The 27,465-nt window shown below is 34.5% G+C and overlaps 1 protein-coding gene across 2 annotated transcripts in view; it reads left to right on the top strand.

Annotated features, from left to right (window-relative positions):
• LOC124366307 overlaps nt 1-27,465 on the top strand; it is a 117,651-nt gene that overhangs the window by 55,996 nt on the left and 34,190 nt on the right. For both annotated transcript variants that reach the window (XM_046822749.1, XM_046822748.1), the window contains 6 exons: nt 16,760-16,816; nt 19,231-19,287; nt 20,941-21,038; nt 22,115-22,330; nt 22,714-22,789; nt 23,676-23,851. In XM_046822749.1, coding sequence (XP_046678705.1) covers nt 16,760-16,816; nt 19,231-19,287; nt 20,941-21,038; nt 22,115-22,330; nt 22,714-22,789; nt 23,676-23,851 — 680 coding nt within the window. The remainder of the gene's footprint in view (nt 1-16,759; nt 16,817-19,230; nt 19,288-20,940; nt 21,039-22,114; nt 22,331-22,713; nt 22,790-23,675; nt 23,852-27,465) is intronic.

Raw genomic sequence — 27,465 nt, 5'->3', positions numbered from 1 at the left:
GCAAGGGATCAATTAGAAATTCCATTACACTTTTTAATTACAGGTACTGGTATGTCATCATATCCAGTGCTATAACTGTTATTTAAACTGCTAATAATTTTTTACCATATCTTTTCTATCAAGTAATCTACATTTGAACTGATTTGGTATATTCTTGTATATTAAAGCTTGAAGTGGTTAAATTAAATGTTTAAATTTACTTTGTCCCTAATTATGTTAATATAATACTCATTAAAAACTTCACAAAACTTTTTTAGGATGTGTTATTGTAATATTGTTGTGCCTTAGTTGTATGTTTTTTATGTTTAATTTAGGCTGACCAATTTCGGAATTAATAATTTTTCCAGGTATCCCTTTGACAATTTTTGGATTTTTTTAATTTTTGTATCATAGTAACTTTGTTTTTCTTGTATAATTTTCTTTTTAAAAAGGTTGTATTTATGTTTGGTGAGCTCAATATTTCTTTGTGATTTATTTGTTCTGGCCAGATTACTTTCATGGATTAAATTCCTTTTTTTCTATTTTTAAAATCTTCAGTAAACCAGGGTTTTTTATCTAAGTGTTTACGAACTTTTACTATTGGAAAAAAAGTATTAAAATATTGTAAAAAAATATACAAATAAATATGTCATATTTAAAATTATCATTAGCTGTATATAGTTGTAACCATTTCTCTAAAGCTTAATGCTTGTTTAAAATTTTTCATATTTTTCATCAGAGAAAATCCTGGAGTATTTGAAATTCATAGTTTGGTGGCTTTTTTTATACTAAAGGTATTGATTCGTATACCCTAATGAGCTGACCATCGTGATCCGACAACAACGTATTCAAGCACTCGACTTGTATCTGTGATTGTTTAAAATTTGTTAATACATTGTCAATAGCTGATTGTGTGTATTTCTGGTGATCCTGGTGAGAAAGTCAACCAAGTATTTCATATTTCATATCATACTGTTTTAGAATTTGCTCCAATTTTTTTCCGAGAATTATTTTTTTCTAAGGTATTGATATTAATGTCTCCAGATATTATTATGTATTTATACTTATTAATTAGGATGCTTAAGAGGTAGTTCAACTTTCCCATAAATATATCTATGGTTTTCACTGATTGGAGACCTATAAATTCCCCCCAACAATATTTTTATTTTTCCAAACTGAATTTCAACCAGACACAATTCAAAGATTTGATCATTTAAAAGGGATTTAATAGCCGGAAACATAATTTTTTTTTACCTTCATAATGTTTTTTGCTAAAATAATTTACACCTCCTCCCGTCATACTATCTCTAGAATAGTGGAGCATAAATGTTATAGTTAAGGACATTAAGTCTGTTAATTTCATCTATTTTCATTTTGTGTTCTGTAATAACTAATATGTCTGGTTTTATTTCGTCAATTGTAATTTCTAATGATCAATTTTTGGGAATTAAAGAATTTATGTTTTGGTGAAATATTGTTATACCAATAGGAGTGTTCTCAACATTATTCATTACCCTAGTAACATCCCTAGTATTGAAATTATCATTAAATGAAAGCATTGTGCACAATGCTTTCACCAGATTTCTACATATGGGATCCTCCATACATATGGGTCCACCATTTACTAGAACTAATTTTTAAGCTAACAGTTTTGACATGGTCTTGAAAGTTAACTTCATTGTTTTACATGGCTTAACCCTTTGGATGCCAAGCAAATTTCAAGATTCGTTTTTGAGTAATGCCATGCATGTGAGCTGTGGATGTTTCCTGAGTGCCAGTGGTAAATGGCCTATAACAGCCAAGTGTGCCAAGCACAAAACAGCTAATTTTGTTATGTTAGACTAAAAATTGTATAACTCCAATCCTAATACTGATAAATGGACAATTCTTTTTTTGTTTTGTAGGTTAGTTATGAAATATATGTTATGTTATAACAAAGTTTTATGATAATATCCAAAAATATATAATAAGTAAACTAAAAAATAAATAAAATAAAAAAACTTTTTTTATTTTATTTTTTTTTTAATTAGAAAACTTATATTATTTTACTATTTATGTAGACATATGTTACATTTTACATTAGTATGTATAATTATGAACCAATATAGAAAATTTCAGAAAGAAATATTGAGAAATAAAAGTTTTATAAGATCTTTAATAATCAATCAATCAATCAATCAATAATATCTTTATTCAAGACATACATAAAATGTACATGAATGCGTCATTCTTAATAAATAAATATTTTAAGGTGATGTTATATTAGTTGTACATACATTACAATCCTTTTAATGTCAATTATTTTAAAAATCTTAACATAGTTAAAAAATAGGTTTAATATTATTTAAATTAATTTTATTACCAAATTATAATTAATTCCACTAGACTTCAGAAATCAAAATCAAAATACAAGGCTCTGGGAGTAAAACTCTTCAAAGTTATAACATGACAAATCAATTAAAAACTGTTTTAATTTATTTCTGAATCTAACACTATTGTTTTCATTTCCTGATGCTACCTGGCAGGTTTCCCCATAAACTTGATTCCCATATAAGTTGGGCTTTGCTTAAATTTTTCTTTATTATGTTGTTTTATTACAAAGTTATTTTTGTTCCTAGTGTTATAATCATGAACATGTAGTTGTCGTGGTAATTTAGTCTCATTATTTTTTTACATATAATAATACTGTTCTATATATGTAGAGGCTGTATACAGTCATAAACTCGAGCTCTTTAAAATGTAACTTACATGACTCATCTTTTTTGAGTTTTAGAATCACCCTAATTGCCTCCTTTTGTAGACGTAAAATTTTATTCAGGTTTACAGCACTTGTTCCCCCATACACTTCAATCCCGTATGCGATATGTGAATGAACCATGGCATAGTACACTGATTTCAAGGTTTGTTTATTACAAAAAGGTGCTAGCCTTCTTAGTGCAAAAATTCCTGAACCTAATTTGTTACATATTTTTTGTACATGAATGTTCCAATTAAGTGTACTATCTAAATGTAGCCCTAAAAATTTAGTTTCTTTATCCAGGTTTTTCATATTAATTTTGTTTGATTCAAACATTTTTGCAAGTAAACTGTATAAAAGTAGTTTTATTATCATTGAGTAAAAGATTTCTGTTATTTAAATAACTTTTTAACAATGAAACTGATTCGTTACATTTCTTTTTAGTTGTACCTAATTCCATATCGGCAATGCACAAGCTTATATCATCCGCATACAAACAAACAAATTTTTACTATTATCAATTATATCATACAGATAATTAGGTAAACCCCCCAAGTAGCACAAAAAAAAAACAGAAAGGGCCTAATATTGACCCCATGTGGGACAGAGTAGGTCACTTTTTTTTTGTATGAGACCTAACATCATTGCTGATTATTTTTATTTAAATACTTAAACATTAACAAACTGTTGACGGCCTTCCAAGTACGACTTAATCCAGCTAAGTTCTTTACCAATGATACCATAGCTTTTTTTAATTTTTCTAGTAATATTTTATGATCAACACTGTCAAATGCTTTGGTCAAATCTAGGAAGGCGCCAACAATGTTGTATCCCTCATCTAAGTTCTCTAAAATGTGTTCAATATAATTTCTTAATGCTGTTAATGTGGATCTATTTTTCCTGTATCCATGTTGATCAATGTCAAGTAGTTTATTGTTTTCAAAATAGTCAACTAATTGAATCAGCACACACTTTTCAAATATTTTAGATAATGACGGTTGAATAGACAATGGTCTGTAGTTAAAGAGGATCAGTACAATCCCCTTTTTTATGTACTGGTATTACTTTTGAAACCTTTAATTGAGAAGGGATATATTCCAGTTATGAGTGATGCATTAATTACATGTAAAAAGAGGTTTAATTAGTGGTAATTTCGCTTCCTTAACAATTTTCATGGGTATGTCATCATACCCTGCTGACCACTTAGGTTTTATTGAATCAATTATCGTATGTAGAGTCTTATCATCAATTGTATTACAAATAAATCTGGATTCCGTTACTTGCTGTATCGAATCCTCTGTTTGAACATCATTTTTACTTAGATTAGGGATAACATGAGTATCAACCATTTCAACAAAATTGTTATTAAAAATATTTGCAACTTTGTATGGATCCTCTATAAGAATATCATCCTTTTTAAGTACAATGTTATTAGGTGACTGCTTTTCTTTTTTATTTTTTGTTTCACTATTAATGATATTCCAAATTGTTTTGTTAACATTAGTGGACTTTTTTATTTTTAAATCAAAATGTTTTTTCTTTTTACATAAAATTGTTTTTTTGAGATATTTCTTATGTGCTTTCATATTTTCTTTTAGATTTATATTACTCTTATCTTTCCTATACTGCTGATGCATGTCAATAAGCTTATCATGCTCATTAACAATTTCATCATCCACCCACTTTTTATTTTGGTTTCCTTTTGTAATTTTAGTCAGAGGGAAATGCAAATCAAAATAATATTTGAGCAAGTTGTAAAAAATAAAGAAAACTTATCTTCACCAGAACTTTGGTAAAGTTCGGTCCAGTCTTGTTTCTCCAAGTCGTCTTTAAACAAGTCAATTTTATCTTTTCCATACTTCCTGCCATTACTGTATTTTTTGTATTATGACCTCTTTTATTATTTATGTTTACTATTTTAAAAAGTTGTGCATCATGGTCCGATAGAGCTGTTATCAAACATTCCACTTCAAAAGAATTTTCGTCTAGGTTTGTGATGAAATTATCAATAGCAGATTCACATGTTTTCTGTTATTCTAGTAGGTATTTTTTATAGTATATTGAAACCCATGCATATTGATAAGACTAACAAAGTCTGTTTTCTTTCTGCCCTCCCTCAAAACATCCACATTAATATCCCCACCTATTAAAACATTTTTGTTTATTTTACAAATTTTCTGCCAAAAATGTGTTTAATTTTTTCAAGAAAAATGTCTATTTTCTCAGAGGGTGTTCTATAAAGTCCAGCTACAATAAATTTTGTCTGGTCTATCTTAATTTCTATAGCACATGACTCAAAAACTTTATCTTGATTTAAAGTGTTTATAGCATTAAAAGAAATTTTTTTCACACTACTTTAATTTCTCTGATACTTAGTATTAAAACCAAACCCCTCCCCCCTGACAAGAATTTCTTACATACCAGTTTATGCAAGAATAGCCAGGTATTTTAATTTTATCTATTATATTTTCGTTTAGTTTGTGTTCTGTTAGAAACTACTACATCAGGATTTATTTCCTGTAATATAATAATTAATGCGTCAATTCTAGATTCCAAATGTTGGATGTTTTTGATGGAAGACAATTAAGTCATTTGTTAACATATTCCCTGTATTATTATTATTTTTTAGATGTATGACTAGTGCCTAATTTTCTATGTCTGTTAGAATTGATGCAGTTATTATTTATGTTAATGGTGGGAACACCGTTAGATCTAAAAAAACTTGAGCTCTTATTCTCTATGTCCACAGTCTTAATTAAGCTTGACATTAAGTTATTCTTAGGTTGGCTTGTCCTGCTAGTAGAAAAAAGATTCCAGTTGCTTAGGGCTAATACTAGAGTTTTCTGAACCTAAAAACATCACTTATCACTTCACTATCCCCCATACTAACTTTTTCACCCCCCTCCACACAACACACCACCGGTGACAACATCGATGCAACCCTTAGGAACCTCGGAGAAAGTGATGGATTTTCTTTGCTGTGACCAAAGAGAGTAAATTTTGTGACGAAGATTTCTCTGCAAAGTCAGTGACTGATAGTCCATTCCACAGTTGTCGGTTTGAATTTTCATTACGTATGATGATTGAAATAGAAGCTCCTGTGGTCTGCTGAAAGTTCACTATATTGGCAGCAAAGATGTCTAATGGAATATTATCCGAACACAACCCATGGGGGAGCATATTAATTTCTTTAAACCCCTTCTTTTAAAGTCTTCTGTGAAATTTATGAATGCAGTGTTGTAATCTGATATATGTGGTTTACTATTATAATGTGGTTTTGTGACTAAACCGTAGAAGTTCGCTCCATTTGGAATTTTTTGATGGGTTAGATATTTACTCTGGAGAGATGGTGGTTTACCAATTAGATTTTTAAAAACTGTTTGCCACCCCCAGCACTCATATTTCTTTCATGATCAAGGTCTCCAGAAATGCAGTGGGCAAAAGCCCAGAGATCCTTGTTTAAGTTTGTTTTAATTAATTGTTTCATGTCAGATTTAATTACATCTATCTGGCAATCTCCCTTCATTGATTTAAAAGGATCGTCTTTGTCACCTGTTTTATTATTTGGTAATTCCCCATCAGATATAAATGAGCAATTACTAAGAGAATTTTATTAACATATAAGCCAACTTTCTTTTACCTCGATAATTAAGGTGCAGGCCATGTCGAGTAAAGTGAAACCTTTTCAGCTCTTCAAGATCAATGACAACTACTCTGTTCATCCTCACTGCAAGTTCTCTTATATAGCTGTTTACCAAACATATTTCATCATGAAGAGGATCACCCAGTTCTAGGTCGTAACGATGGGGTATAGTGGTTATTAGTATAGTTTTACTTTTACTTAGCAATTTCAAGTCTTTTTCTAAGTTACTGTAAATGTTCATAGTTGTTTTATTTGTAACATCATTTGTACCCGCAATTATTACTACCGGATGGTGGCCAGATCTTTCAGCTTGTCTATAAACTTCCTGAGTTGATGCCCCGGGTATAACTAGACCATTTATTCTAATTATTGCCCTTACTACAGGTGTCGATTATTTCTGGAAGATCTCTCCCATGGCTATCTGTGTAAAACTCAACTGTCATTGGCAGAGCCTCATTCACACCTCCTTTATGAGTTTCTTCCATGGTTGTAGATTTGTTATCATGCTGCATCCTCATTAAGTCAGTATTGTTATTAAGCCCGCAGAGGAGCCAAACAATTGGCTGCACTTTGGACCGAAAGAGACTCCCTTACCCACGATTTAAATAAGAGTTCTTTTACTGTAGAGCAATCCAATTTCAGATATTGGTTATTAAACCATAAATAAGCAAGACATGACCTCTCATTATTATGTCACTCTCATGTATGTAGCCAATGATGAACTATTATGATCAAATTTGAGATGTTGTTTTCAATGATGCCTCTCATCAGCCAGTCAACGAAACAGCAGCATGTATATGCCGCAGTCAAGTGAATTGTTCTGCTGGGGACAAACAACGCTTTTAAAAGTAGCTTGTTCAGAAGAGACACACTTTGTTAGTTTATTGAACATTTCTACGGCTGGTTTTAAGTTGTATTGTTTGAATTGAATCAAAATAGTAGAAAGTATTGTCAGTTCTAAGATAAAACAAGAGACTCCAGTGTGTGCCTGAACCCTCCCCTTCATTACTGCATTATTAACTGGAATAAAAATGTAGCTTTTGTCTTTTAGCGAAGATACCACCAAATTGATATCAGTGGAAACTCCTGATGGCATGGCTAACCCTGGGTCTATAAAAGCAATATTGAGAGCTTCCATTTCACAGTTGTTTAAAGTTTTAAAATATACTTCAATAGTATCGTCGGTTATCCATTCATTCCCCAAGAGAGCAAGACCGTAGCTACTATTGTCTATGGTTTGACTGCCAATGCTTTGTTGATTTATTTTTAGTTGTGTATTGCTGGATGAAGGTAGTATACACTTTTTCTGGGATGAGTTTAGAAGCGATTTCAGAATTTTATGTTCTGTTTTCAAGTTATTAAGTTCTTTCGATACATTCTCATGCACTGAAATCAATTCACTTTTTTGCTTGTCGGCACTGTTTATAAGCATTTTAAGGTGTTTTTACTTCTTGCAAGGCACGTTTCAATTTATCTGTACATTTTTGCTTATCCTCTTCAAGTTCAAAAAAATAAGATTACTTTGGAGTTCTGCATCAGTTTTAGATTTTTCATGTAAAAAATTAATTTTTACTAATTTAATTCCAGTTTCCATCCTCTCCTTTTCCTTTGCTAAGACATTGTTTTTATTTTCCATTTCCTGTATTTTGCAATCCATTTCTAAATTCACTTTTGTTTCATAATTTTTTTAATTGAAAAATTTGTTGCTTTAATTTCTCATTTTCTTCTACTAATAAGGTACCAGCTGTAGCAGCGAGTGTGAAGAGTGGAATTAATATCAACATCACTCTCATTGCCAAGGTTCTGAATTTGCTCCTTTAAATTGTCCAAACTGATGTTTAAATTGGGATTATTTAAGTTATGAATGCAGTTTAAACATTTCCAGTTGTTTGAATTTTCTTTACTCAATTTATTAAAACTCTGCATCGGTCAAGCTAGTACATTTTTTATGATACCACAATTTACACACACCATTACAAAGTACTTGCTGATGATCTAATCCCCGACCCACAAACTCCACAGGGAAATTTAGGCATTTTTTTATATATATATATATTTTTTTTTTTTTTTTGCAGTGATAAGTTTGGTAGTTTAATAATAAATATAGTTAAAGGAAAGATAAATTAATAAACTGTTATTATCACAATTATTCACATATAGCAAATATATGTATCTCAATAATATTGTGACTGTAAATAATTACTGTGTTTTATCTGAACTACACAAAATAATATTGCTGGTAAAAAGTAGTCTCAGTTTGAACCCAATCCTGGGAAAGTAGGCAAACAGTAACAGTAAAGTTGCCAGTGACCTTGACTATTGAGCCATTCAGGATGGCAAGATAACAGCTGCAGTCTGTTTAAAGTTAAAGCTGTTTGACATTTGTCTGGTAATAATTTAGTGTGCCTGTTCCCTGTTTCAAAGTTACTAACATGAATCAGAGTAGTGTTTCACTTCCTGTTCAGCCACTAATTTAATCAACCAATATTTAATTAAGACAATTTTTATTTTTACTTATATATCTCACTTGTAACTTTGGATATGATAAAAAATAAAGTCATTATTATACTTTTCATCTCATAGAGTGCTTCATTGTTTAAAAAAAAAACTCCAATTAAAAACTGTGCTTAAAAATGTGCTTTGACAATGCCAAAACTGTAAGTATTTTTATTTCTAATACTTTCTTTACTGATAAAAGATAATTGAAACCTGATACTTGTGTTGAGTTATGGTGTCTATTAAACTGTAGTTACCCACTTAAAAAGGTATCCCAATCACATATTACAGCACCCAATCATAAATCAAAACTGACACTGAAATCACCAACACTTCATACTATATGATTACATCCAATACACTTCCAAAACTTTACATTTGGACTAAAATGCTAAAATATTGACAATGTAATGTAAGGGAATGTTATTGTAAGGGCTTTTCTAAACAAAACTATATTTTATTAAACTAGCATTGAGATGGTTGAAAAACATTGGTTAGGACCCTAATGCATGTTCACAAAAAATAAAAATCTTGACAAATTAGCCTATTTTTTTATATTATTTGCTTTTACTCTCACCCTCAGTTATTGAAAGGCAGAAAAAGTTCAATCTTCAATCACTCACTATTTTTAGTGCCCTATAGTCTATAGCATAGGCCTATTGAAAAATGTTACTAAGTTTATAAAAAACTATGCAAAGAAATGTCTCTATATATACCAATATATACATTTTTACATAAACGTTCAGTCTATTTACACTCGTGGCGGGGGAGACAGTCAAGGTGGCAACCCCGGGTGCACTTGACACATACTGTCCTGGACCGTTATATATATATATATATATATATTATATCCTGTCCGACAAATTATATATTAATTTGTTTAAGTAACTCTTCCCCTTTCGTTTGATGTATCTGTTATGAAGATTCGCTTACTATATGATTTAAAAAAATAATATAATCGCAAAGCCGAAAATATCGGCCCGCGGCACACCTCGGTTTAAATATAGTGAGCCGATAATATCGGCCCTTGGCACCCAAAGGGTTAATGGTGTTCCTCTAAAAAAAGATTTTGGCTGGAGGGTGAAGGATGTGCTTGAGTCCGTTTGTTTGCATCCACAGCTGGACTTTTCTGATTTTTTGTGGCTTCAGCATAGCTGTCCTCCCCTGGCATTGTTTTGGCTTGTGTTTGGCCGCAAAGATCACTAGCCGATTTTCTATGTTCCTCTGATTCCATAGAGATGGGTCCTTTTTACTAGATATTAACTCTTTTAGCTTGATGTTGAACTCATCATGACTTAAACCGTTCCTTAATACCCTATAAGATTTTTGAAAGTAGGATGAAATGATTATTTGAGCTCCAGTTTGCTTTCGGAACTCAAGAAGGTTCTTTGCAAAGTGTTCTAGCTGAATCCTGTCCCTCACACATCCTATTGGGGAGCAAATGAGTTTTTTTCAAATTGTTGGCCAAAAAGTATTTTGTCATAAGTTGAAAAGCCTTGTTGGTGACCGTAGGTTTATCGAAGAAGTGGTCCTTTGTAATCAAACTGAAGATTGTAGCTCCATCGGTTGCTTTCTGCTGAGCGAGATGGTCTTCCACACAATGAACCGTTGCAGGTCTCCCAAAGTGTCTTCTGAAAACCACCGCTACGCCAGCACTCATCTGTCTAGGTCTTCAAAATCTGACGGAAATGCTGTGCGCAAATCCAACTCTCTGGTCCTTGTAGTGTTCTTCAATTAGACACTCCATATTTGTTTCCACAACTTCGATTGGAGGGCTCTCAACTGTTCGTTTTGGGCTAGAGTCCTGGTATACTTTAAGTTTACCATGCCAGATACAAATTTTACGAATGATGAGATGTGCCAACTTCACTTTTCCTTGTTGGTTGAGGTGGAGACCTTGTCTTGTGAAATGGATTCTCTTGAAGTCATCCAGACATAACAAATGTGCATTCTCTACTCTGTAAGCTAGTTCAGCAATGTAGTTGTTTACTTCTCTCAGTCGAATGTTTACTGGGTGCTTAAGAGGGTAGTCGTATCTGGTTGGGATTGTCGTTATAAAGGCAGGCCTAGATTTACTAAGTTGACTGAGTTTAGACTCCAAATCCTTGTATATCTCGGGAACAGTTACCCTGAAGACTGTTATTACTTCCACCAATTGATTACAACTGGATATTTTTCTTGAGTCATTGCCGAATCAACCAATTGACCAAGAGTTGTATTAGCTCTTACATAGCCGAAAACATTAAACTTACCTCCAGTTATATACTTTCAATTTCATTAGCAAGGGCCCTTCCCTTGGCTGTCTGAGCAAATAGTTAAATTTGTTTTTGGGGTACATTACCACACATTTTCTTGAAAATACTTTTTTTTTTATGATTTTGAGTCTTTGTTATGCAATTTTTACCATTAAGTACTTTTTTTGAAGTCCTGGGCTTTTTTGGAAATTTTTTGAAGTTGGCTGTATCTGATTCTTCTTGTGCACTGAGGTTACTTTCAGATTTAGATGGTCTTAGTAAATCGTAACGATTGCTTGTGGGTAACTGAAATTTGGCTGGGCCTCGCTGCTTTTGTCCATAATGCCGTGAGGATGCCACTTTGAACCATTGACTGTCGCCTCCCTGCCTTCTTTCTCCCCTCTCTAACACATTGGGTTGTGTATTGTCCCTCTTCATGACGTTTTCCAGGCTTTTTGATCATTAAATCATATAGTTCTTCTTTTGTAATTTGTAAAGAGCTGTATAATACATACGCAATTAATGATCTTTTGGTTATTACTTCTTTTGCACTAATAGTGGCATTTTGCAAAAAGCCAAAGTTCAAAGCTGAATCCATGGTGATGTCTTGAACTAGGGATTCCACATTCCAACATACAAAGACCCCGCAGTCAAAGCCATTCGACTGCTGAGGGCTCTTATAAGTGACACAAACTCGGAGGTTTCCATGTCAAGACCCAAGTGACTTGCTAGTTTCTGTGCTACAATTTTTGCTGCCGGTAGGTTAAGGTTTGTTCACTGAATCTAGGTAGAAAAACTTGTTTAGCTGCACGATCGTAAACTAATGTGCTCCAATGCGTCCCATGGCCAACTGTGTACAGATCCTCTGAATCATTTACTGGCATAATAATCACGTTCTTGGATTTCAAGTCGTGATGTTCCGTTAAGAAGGAAGAATCTGTCAGATTTTTTTAAGCCGTGTACAATCAATGGGTTTGAGAATAATACAGGATTTTTTTTTAAGAAACCTGTTATTCAAAATTTCTAGGTACGGTTGTATTGTAAGATCAGTGAGGTATTTTTTACTTAATAGCTCTTTTGTACGATCAAGGTTATTTTTCTCCGTTGTACCACCCCTATCAGTCAGGAGTTCTGTTGTTAGATCACGCGCAGCCTCCTCTGCATCACTTTGGTTTGATTGGGATTCTTGTGGAGTTATGCAGGAATCTGTTACACTTTCAGTTCCATCTAAACTCTCAATTGGAGTGGTGATTGATGTTTCACTGTTAGGGCTTTGACTTGTAGAGCTTTCAGCAGATGACATGGTGCGACCCTTCTTTTTCGCACCAGCTGAAAAATTGTCCTGTACCAACTTGAATGCAGACACTGTCCTGTTCAGTAGATAGAGCCAGTATGCAATAGCCTACACTCCTACAAACCATCCAGCAGCCCTGTACCAATTTGAGTGCAGACACTGTCCTGTTCAGTACATACACCTAATATCCAATAGCCTACACTCCTACAAACCATCCAGCAGCCCTGTACCAATTTGAGTGCAGACACTGTCCTGTTCAGTACATACACCTAATATCCAATAGCTTACACTCCTACAAACCATCCCACAGTCCTGTACCAACTTGAGTGCAGACACTGTCCTGTGCAATACATACACCTAATATCCAATGGCCTACACTCCTACAAACCATCCAGCAGCCCTGTACCAATTTGAGTGCAGACACTGTCCTGTTCAGTACATACACCTAATATCCAATAGCCTACACTCCTACAAACCATCCCACAGTCCTGTACCAACTTAAGTGCAGACACTGTCCTGTTCAATACATACACCTAATATCCAATAGCCTACACTCCTACAAACCATCCTGCAGTCCTGTACCAACTTGAGTGCAGACACTGTCCTGTTCAGTACATACACCTAATATCCAATAGCCTACACTCCTACAAACCATCCAGCAGCCCTGTACCAATTTGAGTGCAGACACTGTCCTGTTCAGTACATACACCTAATATCCAATAGCCTACACTCCTACAAACCATCCAGCAGCCCTGTACCAATTTGAGTGCAGACACTGTCCTGTTCAGTAGATAGAGCCAGTATGCAATAGCCTACACTCCTACAAACCATCCAGCAGCCCTGTACCAATTTGAGTGCAGACACTGTCCTGTTCAGTACATACACCTAATATCCAATAGCCTACACTCCTACAAACCATCCCACAGTCCTGTACCAACTTGAGTGCAGACACTGTCCTGTTCAGTACATACACCTATATCCAATATCCAATAGCACTCCTACAAACAAACCATCCAGCAGCCCTGTACCAATTTGAGTGCAGACACTGTCCTGTTCAGTACATACACCTAATATCCAATAGCCTACACTCCTACAAACCATCCAGCAGTCCCTGTACCAACTTGAGTGCAGACACTGTCCTGTTCAGTACATACACCTAATATCCAATAGCCTACACTCCTACAAACCATCCCACAGTCCTGTACCAACTTGAGTGCAGACACTGTCCTGTTCAGTACATACACCTAATATCCAATAGCCTACACTCCTACAAACCATCCCACAGTCCCTGTACCAATTTGAGTGCAGACACTGTCCTGTTCAGTACATACACCTAATATCCAATAGCCTACACTCCTACAAACCATCCCACAGTCCTGTACCAACTTGAGTGCAGACACTGTCCTGTTCAGTACATACACCTAATATCCAATAGCCTACACTCCTACAAACCATCCCACAGTCCTGTACCAACTTGAGTGCAGACACTGTCCTGTTCAGTACATACACCTAATATCCAATAGCCTACACTCCTACAAACCATCCTGCAGTCCTGTACCAACTTGAGTGCAGACACTGTCCTGTTCAGTACATACATACACCTAATATCCAATAGCCTACACTCCTACAAACCATCCAGCAGCCCTGTACCAATTTGAGTGCAGACACTGTCCTGTTCAGTACATACACCTAATATCCAATAGCCTACACTCCTACAAACCATCCAGCAGCCCTGTACCAATTTGAGTGCAGACACTGTCCTGTTCAGTACATACACCTAATATCCAATAGCCTACACTCCTACAAACCATCCCACAGTCCTGTACCAACTTGAGTGCAGACACTGTCCTGTGCAGTACATAGAGCCTAATATGCAATAGCCTACACTCCTACAAACCATCCAGCAGCCCTGTACCAATTTGAGTGCAGACACTGTCCTGTTCAGTACATACACCTGATAACCAATAACCTACACTCCTACAAACCATCCAGCAGCCCTGTACCAATTTGAGTGCAGACACTGTCCTGTTCAGTACATACACCTAATATCCAATAGCCTACACTCCTACAAACCATCCCACAGTCCTGTACCAACTTGAGTGCAGACACTGTCCTGTTCAGTACATACACCTAATATCCAATAGCCTACACTCCTACAAACCATCCAGCAGTCCTGTACCAATTTGAGTGCAGACACTGTCCTGTTCAGTACATACACCTAATATCCAATAGCCTACACTCCTACAAACCATCCCACAGTCCTGTACCAACTTGAGTGCAGACACTGTCCTGTTCAGTACATACACCTAATATCCAATAGCCTACACTCCTACAAACCATCCCACAGTCCTGTACCAACTTGAGTGCAGACACTGTCCTGTTCAGTACATACACCTAATATCCAATAGCCTACACTCCTACAAACCATCCAGCAGCCCTGTACCAATTTGAGTGCAGACACTGTCCTGTTCAGTACATACACCTAATATCCAATAGCCTACACTCCTACAAACCATCCCACAGTCCTGTACCAACTTGAGTGCAGACACTGTCCTGTTCAGTACATACACCTAATATCCAATAGCCTACACTCCTACAAACCATCCTGCAGTCCTGTACCAACTTGAGTGCAGACACTGTCCTGTTCAGTACATACACCTAATATCCAATAGCCTACACTCCTACAAACCATCCCACAGTCCTGTACCAACTTGAGTGCAGACACTGTCCTGTTCAGTACATACACCTAATATCCAATAGCCTACACTCCTACAAACCATCCCACAGCCCTGTACCAATTTGAGTGCAGACACTGTCCTGTTCAGTACATACACCTAATATCCAATAGCCTACACTCCTACAAACCATCCCACAGTCCTGTACCAACTTGAGTGCAGACACTGTCCTGTTCAGTACATACACCTAATATCCAATAGCCTACACTCCTACAAACCATCCCACAGTCCTGTACCAACTTGAGTGCAGACACTGTCCTGTTCAGTACATACACCTAATATCCAATAGCCTACACTCCTACAAACCATCCCACAGTCCTGTACCAACTTGAGTGCAGTGCAGACACTGTCCTGTTCAGTACATACACCTAATATCCAATAGCCTACACTCCTACAAACCATCCAGCAGTCCCTGTACCAACTTGAGTGCAGACACTGTCCTGTTCAGTACATACACCTAATATCCAATAGCCTACACTCCTACAAACCATCCAGCAGTCCTGTACCAATTTGAGTGCAGACACTGTCCTGTTCAGTACATACACCTAATATCCAATAGCCTACACTCCTACAAACCATCCCACAGTCCTGTACCAACTTGAGTGCAGACACTGTCCTGTTCAGTACATAGAGCCTAATATCCAATAGCCTACACTCCTACAAACCATCCAGCAGCCCTGTACCAATTTGAGTGCAGACACTGTCCTGTTCAGTACATACACCTAATATCCAATAGCCTACACTCCTACAAACCATCCCACAGTCCTGTACCAACTTGAGTGCAGACACTGTCCTGTTCAGTACATACACCTAATATCCAATAGCCTACACTCCTACAAACCATCCCACAGTCCTGTACCAACTTGAGTGCAGACACTGTCCTGTTCAGTACATACACCTAATATCCAATAGCCTACACTCCTACAAACCATCCCACAGCCCTGTACCAATTGAGTGCAGACACTGTCCTGTTCAGTACATACACCTAATATCCAATAGCCTACACTCCTACAAACCATCCAGCAGCCCTGTACCAATTTGAGTGCAGACACTGTCCTGTTCAGTACATACACCTAATATCCAATAGCCTACACTCCTACAAACCATCCCACAGTCCTGTACCAACTTGAGTGCAGACACTGTCCTGTTCAATACATACACCTAATATCCAATAGCCTACACTCCTACAAACCATCCTGCAGTCCTGTACCAACTTGAGTGCAGCACTGTCCTGTGCAATACATACACCTAATATTCAATAGGCCTACACTCCTACAAACCATCCTGCAGTCCTGTACCAACTTGAGTGCAGACACTGTCCTGTGCAATACATACACCTAATATCCAATGGCCTACACTCCTACAAACCATCCAGCAGCCCTGTACCAATTTGAGTGCAGAGACTGTCCTGTTCAGTACATACGTGATAACCATGATTGGACGCTTTAAGTTGGATCTATCTGTAGTTTACAAAAAGTCCAGTGATCATGAAATATTTATTTTTGTGTGTTAATTTTAATGATGATATGTAAGGAGAAGAGGATTAATCTTTCAATTTCTTAATGTTATAAAAAAAGTAAATGTCAACTAGAATTTAAGTTTTTATACTTATTGGTATAACAATATGTTTTTTTATCCCAGACTGATGGTCCAACCACCTTAGATTCCGCAAGGTCCTGCAATGGTGGAGAACAATCTGTAAGTCTTTCCTTTACTAAATTTGTTCTACCTTAATGCATACATTTCACACTTCTGACAAATGTCTTTGTGTGTCAAATATTAATTTGCAAGATTAGTTATCAAATCCTTAGAACTCCATCCTATACTGAAAGGCAACAGGCAAGCCTTTCGTCATCAGAGTGATCCCAATTCTAATTATGTAGTGTGGGCGCACGGACACCAACCATGGGGAAATGTGTCTTGACTAATAACATTGTGCTAACAAATATGAGCAATGCAGCTACATTTACCTTAATTTTGGAGGAGGTTTTGAGTTTCCTATAACCAACCCTTCATTTACACTGTCCAACCTGGTCCACAATTGGCATGTGTTCTCTAATTACTATCATGTACTGGTTGATATTGAAATTACAGGGCCAAGTTTGATAGTGAATAGAGTTCCACAACTGGCTGACTGGATGATGTTCCGTGAAGCTCTACAGATAACCTTGGGACATTAGGAGTCATATTTTCCGGACACAGACAGTCTTGAATAAAGAATCAATAGCCTGTACAGTGCTATCCTCAAAGCCTATGATAAAAGCTTGTTTGGGTAAGTGAAGCAGGAAATGGCTAAGTGAAGTGTGTCCTGGTGGAATAGTAAGCTAAAGGTTTTGTAAACAGAGCCAGAATGCTCCTTAACAAAGCTAAGAGACTGAGCCAGTTGATTGAATACAATGCTAAGAGACTGAGCCAGTGGGCTGAATACAAAGCCAAGAGACTGAGCCAGTAGACTGAATACAAAGCCAAGAGACTGAGCCAGTGGACTGAATACAAAGCTGCTTTGGCTGATTATAATGAAGAACTCCACAAGTATAAACGAAAGACACAGACAGACTTCTACAGCATGATAGAATTGACTCCTGTAATGTCCAGACTGCAGTTAGCCCTTATAAAAGACATACCAATGATTTAAGTGAAGAGGACGGAGGCAGTTTTCATTCTGCCTCCATGAAGGGAACAAATAATAGTTCAGTACAAGCATTCAGTTACGTGTAAATTACAATTTCAACTCACCATACACTCTTGTCGTCTTGTATAAGTCTCTGGTTCTCCCTGTTCTGGAGTATGGATCGGTCATTTGGTCGCCCTACCAATTCAACCATATCGCCCAACTACAGGGTGTCCAGGAGCGCTTCATCAGGATGCTTGGCTCCAGGTTGGGTTTCACTTACCGCACAACTCCTATAAGCGAAGTCGAGAGTCAATTTAACCTCCTACCTCTACATAGAAGACGTCAGCTCACGGATCTGGTGACTCTTTTCAAACTGGTGAATGGACTCCTTGACTGCCCAGGTCTCCTCAGTGGCATTGACTTCTCCATCTCAAGAGGAACTCGTTCGATGACCATCTTCCGTAGACGCTACCATCCTACTTACTACGCTTACCACAGTGGTCTCTCTAGACTTCTTAGAACTGGAAGTGATGATGCTGCTCCACATGTTGATTTCTTCAATGAGACTGTCGCATCCTTCAAGAGAAAAGTGGCTTCCCTTGTAAACAACTAACTAGTAGCCTGCCCCCTCGCGCGCGCGCACGCACACACACACTCAAACACGCACGTCACTGGTATGCATGTAGTGGATTTAGTTTATATTTATTTAAATGTTAAATTATTTAAGATGTTAAGATGTTGTTGATTATTTATTAGGTTTACGCATGTTACTGATTATTTATCTTTTTTTGCATGTCGCTAGTTATTTATTGTTACTTTTGCATGTGTCAATTTTTGTTATCACTTAGTTGTTATTTAATTCTTATCATACACTACACATTTATTACTGTTGCTTCGTTTTTATATTTAACTATTTATTATTGTTTTTGTTTTTTTTTACCTTTTCGTTGGTTATTTGTTAACTCATATTTATTACTAATTCGCTGTTTTTTTTATTACTTATTTTAACACTGTTTTGTTATTTAATTATATATGTATACATTATATTAGTGCTATTAATAGTTTATACTCCTTTTAACTTATTACATGTACAAGTGGTGTAATTCCGTTGGAAGAATAAATAAATAAAATAAATAAATAAATAAATTTTAAGATTATTATTTTCTTAGATTGTGCTTTCTTAGGCACAGAGCTGATTGGAATTGTATAGAAAAAGTAAACTCCTAATGTATTATAAGTTGAAATAATTTGTTAAAATGATTGTTCTCTGCATTATTCAAATCTTGAATCTTTGTGCTCACACTCCCTGAGTTGTTACGATACACTCGACGGGTATGTGGCATTATCAGTTCACGATCATACAATAATAAATCACAGGAAACAAAATTGTCACAATTAGCTCTGTTATGAATTTACTTGCTTCCCTTCTAGTTGTTTAACTTAACTGACCTTGCTTTTTTACATTTTTATAACTTTTTAAAATTTAATATGTTTACAGAAGGATGCAGCTGATGTTAAACACAACTTTGCCAAAAATGAACCAGATGATATTGATGTAAGTAAGCTCTGTTATATCACATTGTCCCATTTTTACTCGTCATGTTTGCACACAGGAACCACAACCAACAGCTTGTTTTGTTATTGTTTACATTTTACCATATGCTCAATTTTCGTCACTTCAATGTTCTGCTTACATTCTATGTATCATGTTCTCACTGTTTAGTGTTTAACTTTTTATAGTTGTTGAATGAGTTTTTAGTCCTTTCGCTACCTCATGGAACAAGACAATTTGTGTACTTCAGATGTAGACAGATACAGACAGTGATATTGAGATATAAAAGATACTCAAAGACTGACACAGAAGTGAATTATAAAAAGTGAATGAATGGTCATTGTATGTAATGTAAATAGTTTATTTTCATTTTCATTTTAATAATAACAATTGAATGTAACAAGCAGTTTTGTCTCATCTCCCAGACAAACTAATTCAAGAGCTTGTCATTAAATCATAAGAAAGTGAAAAAATGTAAGAGAATTTGGATTGTTTTGCTATTATGCTTTATAATTAAGTAATCCAATAAAAACTGGTTTTACATGTATAAAAACATTGTGCTGTTTTAAATAAAAACATTATTGAAATAGATAAACAAAAGAAGTAATAAAATGCTGATAGTTGCTTTTAATTTTTTGTTTTTCTTACTACAAAAAGTTGTAAAAATATACTAAAAAAATTAATAAAAATTATTTGGAGAAAGCAACAAACGCTATTGTAGAGCAACCAAACAGACTAAAATGTCCTGAAATTTTGACTAATTTATCTGTATCCAAACTCATTTTATTAATATTTTAGTACACGCTTGCATTTTTTCCAAAATCAATTCAAACATTCAGTCCTAGACAGGCTAGGTTAATTGCTTCCTCAATGGGTTAATTATCATGTAGTAAATTTTAGTGAAAAACATTTTGTTTGGTTTAATATTGCTAAATAAAATGCACAACCAACATCCACATAGTTTATTGCATTCAATAGAGCAGCTCTTCCGTTTTCTTTCTAAGACTTGGTTGTCTATATAATAACTGGCCTAATTTAGCTATGAAATAATCCGTGTGTTCTATGGCCATAAATATACACTGCACCGCATCAGTATAGTTGCAAAGACAAAATAACACATTAATATCTCTAAAATTGTTGACTATAGCAGATCGCCTGTGAAATGAGGTGTTCGACAGCTAGCAGTGTACCAACCCTCAGGTACCAATTGTGAAATGTTTTCAATATAATTATTAATAATTATATGACTATGTAAGATATATTATACAGAAAAAGCACTGTGATTTCTGTCTTTTGATTGGGATTAATATTTCACACTGAAATGTTTGATGTGTTAAAAGGATTGCACCAACAGCAATCAGATTGCTCTGCACCTTTTCTTGGGTTATCAACAATGCAAATGTAATGCCACCAGAAAGCAGAAGTGAAGTTTGAGGTGGTTATCCATTCAGCAATATTTAACATGATCTGGAAGCAATATTGAACTATTAATAAACTTAAAAGAAAGAATTTAAACATTTCCGTAACTTCTGTAAATGAACTAAACTGCCCGTCAGCTGTACATGCTACACGCAGATCTCACCATTAGTTACAATCTTGTTCATTGTAAACATTACATGTGTGTTGGGTAAAAGTGTTGAGCCTCCAATGTTACAGGGGGAAGTCGCCGAGAGAATTCCCTCCCTGGGCGAAGACACGTTGTGGCACGTGGCCGGTTACTTCTACTCCACCTACAAGACCATTGGGAGTGTAGAGTGAGTTGTATTCATCTAAGTTCACCTAGAAAACTCCAATAGTATTTTTTAATCTTTTTTTAATTTCTAATAATTAGCTAGTTAATGATAACATGCTTGTTTATTTAAAACCCTTAACCTTTTATTAGCAGTCATTGTTAAAAGTATATACCAAAACTGTATTAGATTTATTTTAATCTCAGACGTTATGTTACACAATATTTTCAGCAATTTTCACTCATGAAACTTCATCAACTACGTAAATTCCACATACTTTCTATTCTATATTTAACTATCAAAACCAAATATCCTGTTTATCTGTTTGATCATTTCAACTTTATCTGGGGAGCCACATTACTATCAATTCCAATTCATAGATAAAAAATGTTTAATAGGTCCTTTACTTTTGAAACTTGTCGTCTTTGAAATGCTCTCCCCGATGATATTAGATGTATTGAGGACCGTGCACGCTTCACGGCGGGGGTTAGAGGTCTGCTGCTGTGGGGGTGACAGGTGGTGCTGCTTGTTGCCATCATGTGGTCAGCTGTTGTGTTAGACTGATTGAATGTGTCTTTTTGTTCTTCATTTTGAATTTTTCTTGTATTTATTACAATATTTTTTCTTTTGTATTTTAAGTTTTGAATTCATTTTATATTTAGATTTTTGCTTCATATAATTTAATTTTGTATAGGTTAAGCAATTTTGTTATTTTATATTTAAAGTATAAGTTAATAATTTAATGCAATTTTGTATCATACTATTGTATATCTACGTATACAATATGAGATTTAGTGGTAGAGAGAGCTTGATAGCCCTAACTTCGCCTCTTTAATAAAGGCATTTTCCATTTCAAAACTATTAATGATATTTTGTAAATAACCTAATAATAATAATACTAGCATAATTTTCCCATTTAGAAGAAGTTATTGAATTTCAAAATATAAGAGCATTGTGTTTTATGTAGATAGACATTAGTGTATACAGATGTTGGTTACTACATCTAAAGTCGTAGTACACAATCATTTAAAAGTAATTGCTAACTGTTTGCTTAGCATTCATTTAAAATGTTAAATATACCAAGGTGTTCCTGTGTGCAGGAAAGTCGCCTGTGTGGAGAAGGGCTGTGATGTCAAGGCGGAAGTGACAGTGCCAGACGATGGAGAGCCAAGTCTCCGATTGGAGGAGAACAAGAGACACTCCCATGTGCCGGACTGGCACCGTCGCAGAGAGCTGCTTTTCATCGACCGGTGCAAACGTAGAGCTGTTACTAGCCAGCAGACCGTTAACGAGATCTACCGTGAGGAGGCATCCAAGTGAGTGCTGAGATTTTAAAATAAAACTGTTAGTTCCTTCAAAAAGAGACAAAGTTTTTATTTTTATGCCTTGGCCATCAACCCTTTTTGGCGACTTATACTTTTTAGATATTAAAGTAGGCTGACTCAGGAATACTTGCCCAGAAAAATTTAATGTTGTGTTGAAACTGAAGATTTTAATTTTACCCATTTAAAAATCATTATTAGATAAGATTTGAAGTGCTTTTGTTTTATCCAAAATGTTGTTGATACAAACTGAATTGGTCCTATCAAGTTTGAAATTTTGTTGTGAAATAAACCGCCTACCATTCTAAGAATTAGGTGATTTTCAATTAAGTTTTCTTTTAATAATTCTTTTAGTGATTGACCCTTTTTTGTTGCAGAGAGCCAGAAGTTGCAGGCAAACTCAGCGCAGCGAGAGTCAAACAAGCTATGGTGGCAGCAAAAAGAACCCACAAGGTTAGTTTCTAATATCGATCAACAAATAATGTATAACCACACTAATATAAACCATATCTTATGTGCAAAATCTTTAGTGAGAGAAAAAAATAGTTTCAATATTTAGTGAAGCAAAACTACGTATTATAGCACATTGCCAAAAAACTTATTATTAGGGATGGGTCAATTCCGATCTCGATATTTATTCTTACTGTTATTGATGTATAAGAGGCATATCGAGAAAGTAAGTTTACTAAATTTTTGTAGGTTACATTAGTACATATCAAAGCTATTTTTCGACATAGTTACAATTCCTCTTAATGCAGTTGATGAACCGGGATATTACTTTTTTATGCCTTTCTGGGAGTTGTTTCCCTCTAACCCCTTCAACCACTCCTCTACTTCCCCTTCTCCTCCTCGTTGGTTGAAAACCTTTTTCCACCCATGTGGAACTTCAAGGAGGTAAAGAGGTAGTAATCTGAAGGTGCTAGGTCAAGGATTGTGCGGGATAGTTCAAGACATCTCTTTAAAATGAGTTCCTTCGGAGCATTGGCTGTCTGTTGTTTGGCATTGTTGTGCAGCAGGGAATGTATTATTTATACAGGAATCAGTACCTAATTCCGAATTGAGGCCAAATTTTGGTTTAAATATCAGATTTTTTGTATTGGCCCATCTCTAATAAATTTTTTTTAGAATCTGGATTTATTCATATTTCTTAGAAACAAATAACAATAATCAGAATCGAATTAAGAATTGAGAATCAAAATCAAAATGTAGATATCAGAATCAAACTTTTTTAATCCGATCATCACTATTTTCTTGATAGCAATTATTACACAACCAGTTATGACCTTGAATCAGTCAACAACTGGGTTTGATAATGATATGTGTTGTTAAATTTGCTCAGAATAAGATGGATTACATAATGGAGGAGGGACAAGATAATGAGGATGAAGGGCTGGACGAGGACGAGTCTGCAGCGAGTCAATCAGAATGTCTCCTGAGTCAAGAGGATGGAGGCATGGTCTACCACGATGGCTCAGGTCACTTCTACAAGGAACTCGCTGTGGAGAAGTCCATCAGGTGAGTATTGCAGGAGGAAGGAATTAGGTTTATATTCTAACATCAAACAAATCATCTGTTCTTACAATGGCTTTTTTTCCTTCATCGTCGGACCTTAGTATCTGTGGTGGTAGGTGGCTTCATCATAAAATTATAATAACAACAAAATAGGCATTTTTGCCGAGTGGACTGAATAATCTTGCCCGAGCGGCACTCATTGTGCTCTTTCTAGATGCTAATAATCACGTAATTCAGGCATAAGCAATTATTCCGTTTCAATTCGTCATGTTTGCACACTGGAATCACAACTAATAGCTTGTTTTGTTATTGTTTACATATTGCCATATGCTCAATTTTCATCACTTCAATGTTCTGCTGTTGTTGTTGAATGAGTTTTTAGTTCTTCTGCTAATCCATAGAACAAGATAATTTGTGTACTTTAGAAGTAGACAGATACTTGGACAATGATATTGAGATACCAAAGATACTCAAAGACTGACACAGAAAAGTGAATTATAAAAAGTAAATGAATGGTCATTTCATGTAATGTAAATAGTTTATTTTAATAATAACAATCTAATGTAACAATCAGTTTTATCTCATCTCCCAGGCAACTAATTCAGGATCTTGTCATAAAATTATAAAAAAGTGAAAAAATGTAAATGAATTTTGATTGTTTTGTTGTTATGCTTTATAATTAAGTTAACCAAAAATAAACTGGTTTTCCAATTTTTGTAAAAGAATTGAAATTATTAACCCATTAGCTACCAATGACGTATATTGCTTGTCATTAGTTGGCATCAGTGTAATTACCTTTGACGGTCGCTGCCCATCACCTAAATTCATAATGTGGCAGTCGAAAAATATTCCCGATATGGTCTGTTAAAATATAACATGTTTGATTTTTGAAGCTGGTCGACTCTCAAAATTGGTTGTTGTTTACCGTTTCATCTGTTGATTGTTTGTTATAATTAGTTGCTGTCTGAAATCGTGTCACGGCCAGATCACGTTCTTTTCTGAGAGTTCTAGTTAACTTTGTGGAGAACATACTCAGTGATGGTAACTTTGTTGATGAGATTTTAAGTGAAAAAGTAGTGAAAGAAAGAAGAATTTCTTGAAGATAAAAATTATGTGACAAGCCTAACCTTTAACCCTAGAACTGGCGGTCATTTCATCCTGTAGTGTCGGGCTGTTTTGGAGCTTCGCGCAAGGTTTTTTTAAAAAAATTATTAAAAATATAAAATAAAAGCAATATAAATAAGAGTATATATTTTTGTGTTCAGAATTAAACGTAGAATTGCACTATATTGTAAAATTAACCATCAAAAATTTTCTAATAAACACTTTTTTTAATCAAATATAAAATTTACGAAAAATATTTCTTAAATTTGGGGGGGGACCATACCTAGCAAATGAAGTTATAGTGAGAAATATTTATAAGTGAGATAGCCATTCTGTGTCAAATTTTATCTAGTTTCAGAAAAACATAAACATTATACACATTTATGAAAGCATCATAAAGCTATAGAACAAAAAGCAGCGATGCGTATAAATTCTGAAAATCGGGTGTACACGTAAGACTTTGGTAAAACAAGTTTTGCTAATACATTTATCTATGAATACATGTTATTTTGCATATTTTATTACTTAGAATAAAATAGAATATACAGTAGTAATGAAATAATTACCATAAATTATTTTTTGAAAAGTAAAAAAGTTAAATTTTTCCATTATTCAAAAATTTTGCGAAAACTTTTCATTCAGCAAAATATAAAATAGTTTCTAAAGCTTGTACTATATCAAAATTTATAAATTTATGGTTTATAAGTAATATGAAATATTATGTAGTTAGAAAACTATAAATATAACTAAAGATATTGAAAAAATATAGAATAACCCAAACAGTTATTATATATAACCAAAGAAATTACAGGCAATATATATATTATTGTGAAAACTATCTATTTACCAAAAATAAATAGTTACCTCAGAGCTAAAAGAGTGCTATAAATAACGTTTAGTAAGTGAAAACAATAACAAACTATGTGAAATGAATTTTAGCCAAGTCATTTTGCCATAGCCTACACAAAGCCGGTAATTTCTCAAACATATTTCAGTAAATAGAAAATGATTTATTCTAAAATATATATGTTTACACTACTACGACATCAAACAACACACTACACATTAAATACGACACTAAAACACGCGTAAAACTATTAAAACTTACAAATATCCACAGCTCGGCACGAAAGTGATTACAGAACGGCAGCGGCAATATGGCGGTCACAACAAACGGCGTCGCGTTTTCTTTTACGTTCAAAATAACAAGCTTGCTACGTCATCATAACCATAATACAAAGAGGAATAAAACTCCTCTGTTCCTTAGCATTTTTCTTCCCGAATCCAATGGTGCATGAATTATATCGATACGTTACCGGAGTATATTATAAAAAGTAATTATACGAGGGAATGTTTGATCGACAAAATTTTGACGGTTAACACCACAAAAGCGGCATTAACCGACATAATTATGTCGATTAACAGTTCTAGGGTTAAACTTGGGAGTGGCCAAGGCAAGCTAATGATCCACAAAATTTTATTTTTAGTGGTGGATCTGGTATAAATCTAAAGGTTGCTAGGCAACTAAATACTTAATATACAAGATAATAAAATACAAATTTATCATTTTATATGGTCATTTGATATTTTTAATTCACCTTAAGTCTCACACAATGATTTCGATTGCATATTGAAAAATTAATTCTTTACTGAGGGTAAAAATATTTGAATTTTAATTGGTAGTCACCCATTTTACCAAATCCTTTGAAATTCCACAGACTTGCTTGGACAAATGTATTGCATTGAAATATAGTTTGTAAAGCTTTGCTATTTTAGAAATTTAGAAATTGCTATTCATGTCAGCTGACTAGTCACAGCAGACAGATGTATTTCACTACGATTTGAATATTCCACTTTGCTTTATGTTTTTAGATCAAAATGATAAAGAGTTAGTATAGGAGTTAAATTTTAGTTTGTAATTTATTTGATTTGATGATGATTAAAAGGAATCGTTCAAAGTCTCCCGTAAGCAAAAATACACCAATTAGTAACTTAGTTGCAAGTAGCGTGCATGTGGGCAATGACGTCAATTTGAGTGAAGCGATCTTGACATTCCGAAGATATTTTCTACTGATATAAATTTAAAAGTTTTTTTTAATATATGGTATAAACAGTTTTAATAATTTTATCAGAAATAGCTTTTGTTTAATGTAAAGTATTATGAATTTCAAAACCTGTGTTACATTTACTTGCTCAGAAATGGCAAAAAAGAAAAATCGTCAACGCTTCCTTACAAAAATTGATGTTACTCGACTTGTAAATATAGTAGGCATAAAACTTTTGTTTCTTTTAATTAAGAATTAAGTTTAACATAAAATAAATAGATATTTGTGTGTCAAACATTTTTTTAGCTATATGGTTTAAAACAAGCTTGAAAGTTTAAAATTTTTATTTATTTTCTATATATAAATATTTAAAAAAATCATGTTCAAGACACTACATATTTAATTTGTTTTTATTTCTGTAAACTACATTTAATAAGAAGTAGGACAAAGAAGTATTAGCATGATAAC

The sequence above is a fragment of the Homalodisca vitripennis genome, chromosome 7, assembly GCF_021130785.1.
Source record: "Homalodisca vitripennis isolate AUS2020 chromosome 7, UT_GWSS_2.1, whole genome shotgun sequence".
In the NCBI taxonomy this organism is placed as follows: Eukaryota; Metazoa; Arthropoda; class Insecta; order Hemiptera; family Cicadellidae; genus Homalodisca; species Homalodisca vitripennis.
The sequence above is the reverse complement of the archived record's forward strand: the minus strand, read 5'-3'. Positions and strand labels throughout refer to the sequence as shown.